Source organism: Pholis gunnellus (genome assembly GCF_910591455.1).
Source record: "Pholis gunnellus genome assembly, chromosome: 3".
Taxonomy (NCBI): Eukaryota; Metazoa; Chordata; class Actinopteri; order Perciformes; family Pholidae; genus Pholis; species Pholis gunnellus.
In genome coordinates, this window is record NC_136529.1 from 19,596,339 (window position 1) to 19,608,885 (window position 12,547).

General features: G+C 42.2%; 1 protein-coding gene across 1 annotated transcript; it reads right to left on the bottom strand.

The window, feature by feature from the left end:
- Positions 1 to 1,387: 1,387 nt before the first annotated feature.
- On the bottom strand, positions 1,388 to 5,270 carry LOC306714746 (neuronal vesicle trafficking-associated protein 1-like; the record flags this gene model as incomplete). The annotated part of the gene is made up of 5 exons (XM_079184873.1): positions 5,202 to 5,270; positions 4,580 to 4,733; positions 4,175 to 4,288; positions 2,706 to 2,816; positions 1,388 to 1,588 (listed from the first exon to the last, which is right to left on the bottom strand). The coding sequence occupies exons 2-5, from the start codon at positions 4,706 to 4,708 to the stop codon at positions 1,388 to 1,390; spliced, it is 555 nt and encodes a 184-aa protein (XP_079040999.1). The 5' UTR covers positions 4,709 to 4,733; positions 5,202 to 5,270.
- Between the last annotated feature and the right edge of the window lie 7,277 nt (positions 5,271 to 12,547).

The following is a 12,547-nucleotide window of genomic DNA, read 5'->3' on the forward strand; positions in this document are numbered from 1 at the left end:
GGGAGCTGGAGCCGTTAACTGTATTTATTTTCTGCACCGAGAGGGTTTCAGCATCACTGACGAGATTTACTCTTGGGAATAGTTCATGAAAATGTTGTTATTCATATATGCAATCCACTTGGGACATGGGTGTGAAATGTGGGCACTTTATTTCAGTTTTTCAATTAACATTTTTTTTATGTAGCAAATGCACTTCAATGGTAATCGTTACATTGTTTGAAAAAGGTACATCATTTGTGACAGTTTTAAGTTTCATGACAAACGCAGAAAAAAAGCAACGGGACAAGCGACTACTGTCAGATTGTTCCACTACATCAACCTAAGTCTAGTGTCTGTGATGGCTACCAACAGCCATCTATGGGGACATTAATCAATGCAAAGCATTGCACAATACAGTGTCTTCACTAGCGATGCAAAAAAAACATTCAATACAGTAGCATAAAAGGTATGCTATGAAAAGTAACCATTAAGTGGCCAGCAAAGAAAAGCACACGGTGTTCACAAAGAGTTCAAATGAATGGAGACAATCATTAATGCTGGTTGAAAAGACTTGATGCATCAAATACTAAAAACTCCTTAACAGCACTATATGCAGAGAGCCGTATGGGCTGCGTCAAAACAACACAATTAAAATAGATCTTTTTTTTTTCGCTGGTTAAAAGGTTTCCTCCATGTCGAGCCTCATTTATTCACAACATCATGACGGTAAAATATTCTACACAGATGACCTCTGTGGGCAAATTTGCTGCACACTTTGTCGCTTCATGGGAAATTTACCACTGGACCTCCATGAGGTCTGACATGCAATATCAGTACTTGATCTATTTCAAAAGAAACAGGTTCAAAGCCAACTGAAGAGTTGTGCGTGCATGTGCGTTAAAACAAGCAACGCAGACACAAGATGGTTCACAGTCATTTCACAAATGTGAGTACTAAAGTGAGTTCATGTATACATGTGTATGTGCAAAGACTGTGTGTGTGTGTGTGTGTGTGTGTGTGTGTGTGTGTGTGTGTGTGTGTGTGTGTGTGTGTGTGTGTGTGTGTGTGTGTGTGTACAAAGACTGTGTGTGTATGTATAACTGTGGCTTTTTCTACACATTAGCCACACAGTTTAAGTGTAAATAAATAACAACACATGCGATTCAAACAAACCATGAATCCACCCGTCGGTGAGGCTTGCTTTGCTGACAATATGTTCAAAATTTCCTGCTACAGTACACATCAGCTGCCCAAACTACATCAACAAGCCTGCAGAGCATCTCAGGCAAGAGAAGTTGATTTTTCACCAACAGAAAGCCCCAGGACTCTTGGGGTTTGCTTGAATGGCACAACCGTATTATTTATTTATCTCTGAAGCAGGTGAGTCCACCTCCTGATCCCAGGTTGGTTAGGCCAGTTTCTGGGCGGTCTCCGTCTCCTGCTGGGTGACCTTTTCCTCAGACATGATGGTCATCCATGGTGATACTGACCGGGTGATGGTCTGCTTGGCTATGTTGTAGTGGTTGATGAGGGTAAAGAGGCGCCCGCGGCCCCCAGGGCCCTGAGGGGGGTAGTTGCCATACATCCCAGCCGGCATGCAGCGACCTTGCTGCTCCAAAGAGAGAGGGAACGAGATTAAGAGTGCAGAGATGAGACAATGTGAAAAGAACACGCAAGGTGACCACATTATTATTCAGGAAAGTATGAATGTAATTCTGGGAAACAAACTGTGATTCACAGATACATGAGATGAAAAAGGTTAGTTGACTGTCAACACAGAGCTGTACTGTTTGTACGAGAGGAAAAGATCTAAGGAAAATAAAAAGCCAGAAAAACATCCATCCATTATCTTTAACTGCTTATTCTCAAAGGCCGCCAGACTATCGCAGGGCACCAGAAACAACTCAATAACAACTCTGCTGCATTACCTCATCTATGCTAGCGCTTGTGAAAAAGGAATATGTACGTATGTACAATAACTGAGTCTTTTACACTTTTACACAGGTTTTACAGCAAGGCTATGTAACTTTAGATGAACAGCGACCACTGTCTGTGGCTTTAAGCTAAAATGCTAAGCTACTGTAACAGCAATGTTTATCTAAAGTTTGCTAACATTAGCTAGAATTAGCCACTTTACAGTTCATCTGAAGTAAGGCTGTAGCTGCAAAACCCCTGAAGGTATATTGAACTGAGCAATGGTGTGTTTTGTTGCTTATTAATTCAACTTTTCATTTGTAAGAGGAATATTATAGTATTAGTTATCTTGAATGTCACATAGCCTTGCTTTAATTTAATTTAAAGCCAGATTAATTAATTCAGAGTCATTTAAAAATCTAAAGCTGGTAACATGTGGCAGTAGTGAAAAACTACATTAATATCAAATTGGTTCAAATAGAAAATGATTCGATCATAGATCATGCTTACAAACAGAAAACCATGAGATTGTTTCAAAACTGTTCAGAGAAATTGAAAGGACAGATTTGTTGGTAAATAAATGGTAAATCGAACTTGAATTTGGGTTTCATTATGGCATCTATTATGACAGCCTGGCTGTCTATATGATTTATGTACAGTATATAGCACACTTATTGCAGGATGGTTGTATCACTCTTTAAAAATAAATTGCTAAAAAACTGCACAAAGTAAAGATTGTTGGTTTACCCAGCTAACAATAAAATGATTATCTCATGCAGGGTCACAAAACAATGATGCTCGTAAGTGTTTACCGTGTAAACAAAGCTGTCGGGGCAAGGCTGCTCGTACTGGTAGACCTTGTAGACCACCAGGAACACCACACACACCAGGAAGGCCAGGGCACAGATCACCAGCAAGGTCACCTAAAGGAGATACACAACAGCTCCATCATCAGACTAATGTGACAGGGACAGCTCTGATAAAGGACACATTTACTGTAAAATGAGTATAGCATTGAAATAAACCTCATGGAAGAGTTGCCCATTAGTGTAGGTTAAGTGTACACTATGTTATATGTCTAAATAAGTGGGTTTGTAGATAACAGTAGCTCACAGCCAGCCAGGTCTGTACAGAGTATTCTGCATACAATAGCTCCACAGGAAAATGGCTTGTGTGACCATCTGTAAAGCCCAGCTCTCACCTCTCAGGGGAGTTATGTAACGGCTACATGGTGATTCAAGGAAGTGGGAGGGGGATAAGCCACGGTGTGGGAGAGATGGGCTCATTAACGCCAAAGATGTTACGGCCCAATGTGTGCGCAAGCTATTTTTATGAGTCCAGGTGGTATTTTGCTTGTGGAGAAATTTGATTATTTCAGCAAGTGCAGAGAAATTGAAACTCCCAACTACCTTTTTGTGTTGTTCCCCAGCACGTTTGGCACAAGTTTGATGAGACATTAAACAGCATGTATCGATGTGAATGAAATAATGTACTTTTTATCTGTCTGTATGAATCTCGCAGTCGCACACACACAGAGCAGAACAGACAGTAGGACATGTACGAGGCAAAGCAACAGGAGATTATAAAAGAGACTATCTGCGATGAAAGGGATAAAAGGGCTGCCTGAAACATTTCAAAGCATGCTGATCAGAGGATGTGAGCGGTGTTCTCTGAGACAGTGATGTGCCTCCTTGCCTTTCAGATGTTCGGGGATTAAAGAAATATTACCAAAGGAAGGGTGACACTGAAGCGGTTTCATCTGTTGCTTTTGGACGTGGAGGACGAGTATCGCGTATAGTCTGCATGCAGAACACTTAGTTCATGAATTTTAAAGTGTGCAAGGAAGTCTTCAGGCACCCAGGATTGTGGTTGGACCTTTTCTTTTACAAAAGCATATGTTTTAATCATTCTATATTGTGTGTCACCTAGTGCCACGCAGCCGGGTGGGGTAAGGGGGGGGCGTTTAAGGAGGTGGGAGAGATGCTGCCATTTGGAGGCCATCGCCATGGCAGCAGCTGAATTAATGAGAGTTTCAGGGCGGGGTTAAGTGAATCATTGTGCATTATGTCTCCCTGTGTAGCCCGACAACATGAGGGTGGCCTGAGCGAAAGGGAGTATAACTTGAATTGGTGAGGGATTATTGTGACGGCGGTGACAAATGTAGGGAGTTCCAGGGAGACAGCTGTGGGCTCTCAGGGCATATGCATGCGTAGGAGTGTGAGAAATATTGGAAGTGGGATGATGTATGAAACGCAGTCGATGGCTGCGACATCATTCTTACTTTGAGTCGCTCAGATACGCCTTCAATGATGCTTATTGAGAATTCTGCGATTTTAGGAGACCGTAGTTTCCCCTTCTTGCTCTCAATATAGTCTGCCTTTGTCTTCACCACCACCTGGTAGAAACACATAATGACATGTACAGGAGAGAAGATCCAATCAGCTGGCTGTTACAGCTTCAGGAAGAAAATGAGAGTTCCCAGAAGCAGGATGGGTCAAATTGTTAGTATTGTACTATGGAAATAATAGATCTGTGAGGATATGTGGTAACACAAAAAAAAATGTGGTTTCCTTTATTTTCAACACTCTAATTGGACTAATTGGTTAGTAATACATAAATAATGGGCCACTCACTGTGGCTCTTCAAATCAATGGAAACATATCACACACACACAAAAGAATCTTACCTTATCTGGTGGAGGAAACTGCAGCTGACTGGCATCTAATGGTGTTATGAGGGGGATGGTGTCAAACCCGTCTTCAGACACCACCTTCCCGTTATTTTTCTCGCTGAAATTATTCCCCAGTTTCACCATTTTCTCTGCACAAAATAACACCAACCTGAGGGGGGGGGGGTAAACATGTGCGTATTACTTCTGAACGAGAGGCATTATGGACTATTTTCTGCTCCTGTGTAATTGACGTTTCATAAACCATTCAAGGAATCATATCCATAATTATGCTGGCGGTTTTTTTTTTTACACATGCATACAGCAGTACAAATCAAACAAAATGACGTGAGCCGCTTTGTGGCCCATGAGAAAGCCTGTTAAGCACAAAAGCGCAGGAGAGGACAAGCAAGGCTTCGACATAAAGGGACCGATGTCTCACCGTGAAATAAAATATATTGGATTTACCGCATCCAAATACTTACCAGCTCAGCCGAGAAGCGTTTTGAATACAGCGTATTTCTCCTGATGGGGTGAATTTATTGCTCCAGAGCCGCTATATGTTTTTTTAGGTGTGACGCAGCCGATTTGCGGAGAGCTGGTGCACAATATGGCCAGTTGGGTATGAGCGCCGCGTTACCTCCGAGCTGGATGCTGCTGCTGGCGTCTGGCTGCACTGCAAGTGATGTAACATCCTCATCACATCCATCCATACACATCTGATCAGTGGCAGTGAAACTAGGATCTGAAGCTCATTGCTGATTAAGATTAAGAGACATAAACCTAAATACACGTTTGCAATGTGTTTTTTTTATTGTGCCAATTGATGAGGGGAATTCAGGTTACAATGGGGGGGGGGGGGGGGGGAGCTGGAATAGGGTAAAAGGCAGAGTGTACATAAAGGGCATTTTCATTTGTGGTTTGCGCAGAGTTCCTAGGTTACATTAGGTGTAGTGTTTCCTGCAAAATACATTCTTTCATACAAATGATGTTGATACGCAAAATTCCAGAAAACTTGGCTTCAAATCTTAAATGAATACTTCACCCTTAAAATCACCATTTGTTGGCCCGTTACCTTGAATTCTTGAGGAAAACTTTTTTTTTTATTACATGCCTCCACGCCAAAATCTTTACGCTTCTTCTACCGCGGTCTCATGTGTGCGCATGCGCGCTGCGAGTTTCTTCAAGAATTCAAGCTAACATGCGGTGAGTTGACTACATTTGACACAAATTGTTGCTTTGTTGGCGAAATTTTCCTTTAAAGTGGTTGATAATGTTCATAATGATGTATCACAGAAATGAGAACGTGAAAACAATGTGAATGTGGTGTAAAACCTGGTAAAATCCCTCTGTACACTAACTACCAGATTAAAACAGAGCTAAAATAGAGTGTAAATTGGACTTACATTCACCATGTGGACACAAGCAAATGAATGATTACGAATGATAATGTTGCTTCCTAACTTAACATGTAAAAAGGCTACCGTTTACTAACTCGTTCACTGTGTCAACTTAGAAAGTTATGATATGCAATTGTTGTGTTGAAGTGTGGCCAAAAAAAACATTTATTATTAAGATTTAAGCCTGTTTTAGCTGCATAAAACATATAAGAAATATGAACATTATTTGTTTAGGTTATTTAGGCTGACACAGGGGTCACTATCACATGCAATTTAAAATCTTTAGGACCCTAACCTGCCAGAGCTGTAGTGGTGCAAGAACCCCTGACAGATCATGTGACATGGGGCCGGGGAAATATGGACATTTATAAGGAAGGTACAGACATGTCAACATTTTCACAGCAGCCTTCTAAACCATGTCTCTGTGTGCTCTCTCTTTATACTCTGTCTCGATTGATAATTACAGCTAAACAAAGGTTTTCTTCCAATGAGGTTTCGTCGCAGCTTTTTTACTGTGAAAGTGACATAAAGGAGAATGTGTCAGAGACTGCAGAGTAATGTTGAGGAGGATTATGAGGCATCCTCCTTTGATAAGAACGAGACCTTAGGGGTCACGTTGTCTCTCAACCACCTTCAGATTCTCTCCTCTCTTGGCCTCCACCGCACATGTTACTTCCAAAAATGGAAAGTTTTCGTGGTTCCTCTCCTTGTATGTGGACAGCTGGAAAGACTAGCATGTAACCCACTTGCAAGCCTTCACTGGGTTGCTCATTTTGGCAATTTGGAGTGCCCATGTCAAACATTAAAGCAACAGAAAGCCTTTGCAACTCTGACACTGGAAGGGCAATATTTCCAGCCACCATGTCTCTGAATACTTTGTGTTTCATCCCGTGTGAAACGCTTTGTGACAAACATTTTGATTACAATCAATTTTCTGGAAGTTAGAATTGCTGGGATCAACTTGACCCCAAGATGTGAGTAAATGTGAGGATAACAGGAGGAATAAAGGTCCTCTCTCGACATTCGATAGTGTGGATGTGGTTTGATCAGATTTGATAGACGGTAACATTGGAGCCTATCGGTTATCGGTCTATTGACGGATAAGCTTATGAGGTTAAGGGACTATATTTCAGGGGGTTCTGGTGGAGCCAGCGGATATCTGGGCCAAGACTGTCTTTTACGTGCACTGCTTGCATTTGCTTGCTCATCTTCTGCCAGTTCATCCAGCCTCTCTTTAGCTGAGAATCCCCTCTGTTTATCAGCATGCAAGACTTTACTGAGAGAGAAACCCCTCGAGTGTAATTGGACCAGCCGTTTCCCCCGCCACGAACCAGTGAGGAGAGCTCAGGGAAAAAAAGGTAAAACAGAAATCTCTCAAGTGAAATAACCCAAACTGTTCTAGCCAGAAAATAGTGTGTTCTGGATACCATACCACTCAGTAAAAAGCTGATAAAGGAAATAGGTTTTGAGAGCTGGTTCTGTCGTGATTGGCTGTTATCTTTCCACTGATTTCACACGGCATTGACTTTGTGGACTATATGCTTATCTATATGTCCAAATGGATATATTTCCCATACTTGGTTATAGTAAGTCTGTTACTGTGACAATGAGTCTTAGATCTTCAAGATACAGTATAACGTATACCTAAAAAGTCACCTTGAATTATTGACAAACGCACTGCCCGGCATATAGTACGTCATCATTGTGAGAGACACGGGACATTTTGATGTTTACCAAGCCCCTTAGATCACCTCATCGCGTACCTAGAAGTGGGGAAATGAAGCTGTGTCTGTGCTTAGTATCCAGTAGCCTGTTGCCAGGCTACCGTGTGAATGAAAGAGGGTTCGGAAAGGATGCATAAGTGATCAAGTCCAGCCCATTAATCCACAGTGAAAAGGAAGCAGCAGAAGAGAGAATGATCTCATCACATGTTGAGATGGAAACCACAGCTCTTTAGTGGACCGTTAACTTGCCCCCCCCCCGGTAGATGCTGCTTGCTGCTGGATGCTGAAGAGTCTGTGATGAGTCCGTGGTACAAATTCATTAGCTATCAACATTTCCCTCCCTGGGGCCACGGAGGGGAGGTCGTGTGTTTATTGAACATGATGATGGTTATTGATACAAATTTACTTTTTGAGAAGTTTCACCCTCGTTTCTTTTATATATAATTTTTACATGACCAGTCACACATTTTTAACAGTACACGTTGCAGTGCAGATATGTGTTAATGTGCCATCAGACCTTTAGTTTGAGCCTCTGCAGCGCAGTTTGATTAAAATACTTGATTCTGATTTATAGCTTTCAGAATGGAAAAAAAACACATGCAATTTACATAGAAAATACAATCTTATATGATGAAAGAAACATGTTTCTTTATTTCATGTTTTGTCTGGACACTGTATGATGCACAGAGTATCTGGTAGCAGCAGCGGACAGATGTGTAGCCGGGGTTTCTGCTGCAGTTGCCTTCTCAGGACTAACCACTAGAGGGAGACCGTCACTTATATACAACAGACTGCTTTTGTTATGCATAGTTTGACAAAAAGAAGTAGATTGACAAAACTGTAAAATGATGACACCAAAATGTGCTGTTCTGTAAACAGGCAGAGATGGGCAGTATTTCTATTACTTGTATTTGAAATACGTATTTCAATTACTTTTGAGTATTTTGTAATTTGTATTTGATAGGGCCGATTAAAAATCTAACGTAATTTGTACATTTACATTTCTTGATTATCTGAATTTACAAAGTTACTAGTAACTAAAGTTATCAAATAAATGTAGTGGAGCAAAAACTACAATGTTTGCCTCTGAATTTAAGTGGAGTAGAAACTTAAAGTAGCAGAAAATGTAATTAAAAATAAATGAAAGTACAAGTACGTGCCTCAAAATTGTACTTTTTCACTTTCCTGCACTTGAAGAGGTACATTCTGTGGTGAGTTTTTAAATGCATGTAGATTTTAGCTAAGCTGCTAGTGTGACGCTATGATATTAGCTTAAGTCAGATGATATGCCCATGCAATGCTACATATAGTCTTTACAGTGAATTGCAATTTTAAATGTTCCGTGTGAAGCAGTGGAAATAAAGCAGTATGCATGAAGTTGATAAACACGGCCGCTGACAATGTCTCACCTTATTTCACACAGCAAAGTGTGACCAAACCTTATATAGCTCTGCAACCGCTGTGCCTTTAAAACCTAAACTGTTCTTGGCTCTTTGCCCAGAAAGTTCATTTCCCATCCAGCCACATGGACTAGCGAGCTCCGCCACGCAGAGAGAACAAGTATTTCCCCTCAGAGAGCGGCACCTCCAACAAGCAGTCGGAGCTCAGACTCCCCTCAGGACCTCTGTCACTCATCAAGGACTTTTCCATCCGCCGTGTTGTGAAGGACACAAACCTCCCAGCAGATCCGCCACAGCCCGTCAGTCCTCAGGGGAAGCCGAGGTATGGTTTACTCTCTGCCTGTCAGGTGCCCTGGTATCCATAGCATCGAGTGCTTTGGGTACAATATATGTTTGTTGTGAGTTTTCTGCTTGTGATCTGCTGACTTTCGGACAGAATGCCAGATGGCTCATTAAATGTGCTTCGTCTGGGTTAAAAGTCCTGCTGCCATGTGGGAGCTATTGTCTTTTTGCATGAGCACAAAGCCTCTTTTCACGAATGTATAATTCCGACCCAGCAGTTTGTGTGAAGTGCGGTACCTCTGTTCATTAACGCTGCTCTGCTGAAGACTTACAGTAACAGGCAGCTTCCTGAAAGAGGTTCGTCCTAAGAATGAGTCACAGAGATTTGAATGGAAAGAACTTCAGCAAGAACAATAAGGTGCAGACTGAAAGTTTGGGTCGTACAAGTTGTCACAGCAGGGACCAGGCTGTATAAACAGGATGCTAGTCAGCGCGCACACACACACACACACACACAGGTTGATGCTCTGGTTGAATGAACAGTCTGGGGGCACCGGCACCACCACCAGTGCTGTTGGTGTTATAAGCAAAGTGAGATGTTGCTTCTATAAACTGACCGGTTTTGTTCTTGTAAACATTGAGGCTGCATCATGTGAGCAGTTGTGCTGCTGAGGTTTCTGTCGGATTTTCTGGGAAGATGAGGTCACAGGGAGACACACCCAGAGGCTTCGGGCTGCGAGCAGGAAAGGCCAGCGGTGGAAGACGTCCAGCAGCGGCTCCGACTGAGTCACTCGTCGGGAGGAAGCCGTAGCTTCGTTGGAATTTCCATTCAGTTTGGAGTACAAGAATTTTGGTCTGGATGTGGTATTTATACTGAGACACGTGGTGTGACGTACATGGCAACAGCCATTTCCCCCTCAAATCCACAAACAGAAGACCTTATGACGGCTTTGATAGGATTACACAATGCGATTTAGCTTTACACCAAAAAATATTGTGCAAGAGGCTTCTTTCTTCCAAATAGTGGAATCTAATTTCCTAACATGAAAAGGACCGCTTTGAAGAAGGGTGCTTTATTGAGTATAAAACATATTCACACTGGAATGTGGTTGGAATGAGGATCATTTCCTCTTTGCTAAAAAAGATCAAGTTGGACGACCTGTGAACTCTTGGAGGCATTTAAACCCCCACTTCCTGACATCTCCTCTCCTCACATGAGCATTCACATCCAACAAGTGCATTTCGTGTTCCCAAATCTCTTTCGACTGCCTTCCAGACACGTTCTAAAATAGCGCAATCTTGTGTGTTTTGAGGGTGTGTGTGCTCTGTTCTGATTTATAGAGAGGCTCAGTCACCGGTGCAGACGGACGTGGCTAGGGGGGGGGCAGGCTGAGCCGGGAAGTGGAGTGTGTGTGTGTGTGTGGGGGGGGGGGGGGGGGTGTGAGTTGTGTCAACACAGGACTGTTCCTCAGACTTGTGTGGCTTCTGGTCTCATGCCTCTCAATGGAATCACGGGCACAGACTGAGATTGCAATAACACAGAGTTGCAGGCGCAGGCAGGAAGACGTGGTCTGGCTAGAATGAAATGAAAGTGTGTCGGGTCATTTTCTGCTTCTGTCTGGGTCAAACACAGAGGGAGGAAACAAGCCTTGATTACTTAACCAAAAGTACAAAAGTATTAGCATCGAAATATACTTGGAAGTCCCAAAAGTACTCATTATGCAGAATGGCCCATTTCACAATCAAATATATTGTATTACTGTACTATAATTAGTGACGTATTAATATGTTCATCGCTTTGAGGTTGCAGCTGGTAAAAGTGGAGCTAGTTTTAATAACTTTATAAACTGCTGGGTAGCTTAACCATTAATAACACATAATCATTTATTATCTTATTAATAATCTTAATCTGCATGTCAATTCAATTTAGTGGAGTAAAAAGCACAATATTTACCTCCAAAATGTAGTGAAGTAGACATAAATAGTATAACGGAAATACTCAAGTGCCTCCAAATTGTACTTAAGTGCAGTACTTGAGTAATTGTCCTTAAGTTACATTCGACCATCGGAAAGAAGTGCAACTGAAGCACACATTATGAATGCTCTTAATATAGAATATGTAGAGTTTTGCAGTAACAGTGTCACACAAAGGCTTCAACGTTTTGTTCCAAAAACGCTGGGTCCTTATAAATAAAAGCATGTTTGTGTCATCCTTCATTAGTAATACCATTTATCCAGGATTTCTTTTCATACTACATACATACATAGTACTCTGTTCATGTCCTGATCTGTGCACCAGATGCATGCGCTCTACTTGGCTGTAGTGAACCATCACATACCGTAGTGGAGTGGATTACAAAAGAGGACTCCCATCTGTCCGTAGAGCTATTGTCTTTATTTTGTGGCTGTCATCACTCACGTGACCCCCGTGACTGTTTATGTGTGAACCGTATATTACACAAGAACCTGCTGCACAGCTGTCTGACTCGCTCTAATAAACACAGTGTGACCGGCATTTCAAAGTAACAACAAGCTGTGGTCTGCTCTGAGCAACGCAAAACACCAAACAAGCTCCAAATGCATGCAAACTGCAGTTCAAGTCTTTTAAATGAGACCGGCACTAACTGAACTGTATTCATGAGGAGCATTTTCCTAAATTACAGACTCCAGGGAGCCGAGCCCTTGACCATGATGGAAATGAACGACATCCTGCCCCGTGTAGGGAATCTATGAATGGTGATGAAGAAGGAGTTGCTCTCTTACTATTACTGTGTGGTCGCTCTAACACAAAGCGGGGGGAAGTCTACAGTTCAAAGATTCTAGTAGCAGTGTTCAGAGTCTACCAGTTGATGTCAGGCTTCCCTCCATGACAGATCAGGATAACTGCATGTCTGGACAACAGTTTTCCACAGGGTGGCAGAGTGATGTGACAGGTTATCCAGTGACTCTGTACTTCGAAACGTCTTCGGTTTGGGACAGCTTAAAACAGAACAAAGTCTGCTCGTGGTCGACTCTTTAAAGCATATTTGGGTGGCAATTTTTGTGACTTAATAAGAAACCAATCAACAACAAGTCGTAACAATCCATTAATCCCGGAGGTTACGGTTTGCACAACTCTCCACTTCCTGGATGCACTTGCAGTGCTGATGAACCTACAATATCCCAGCTGTCTTACTCAAC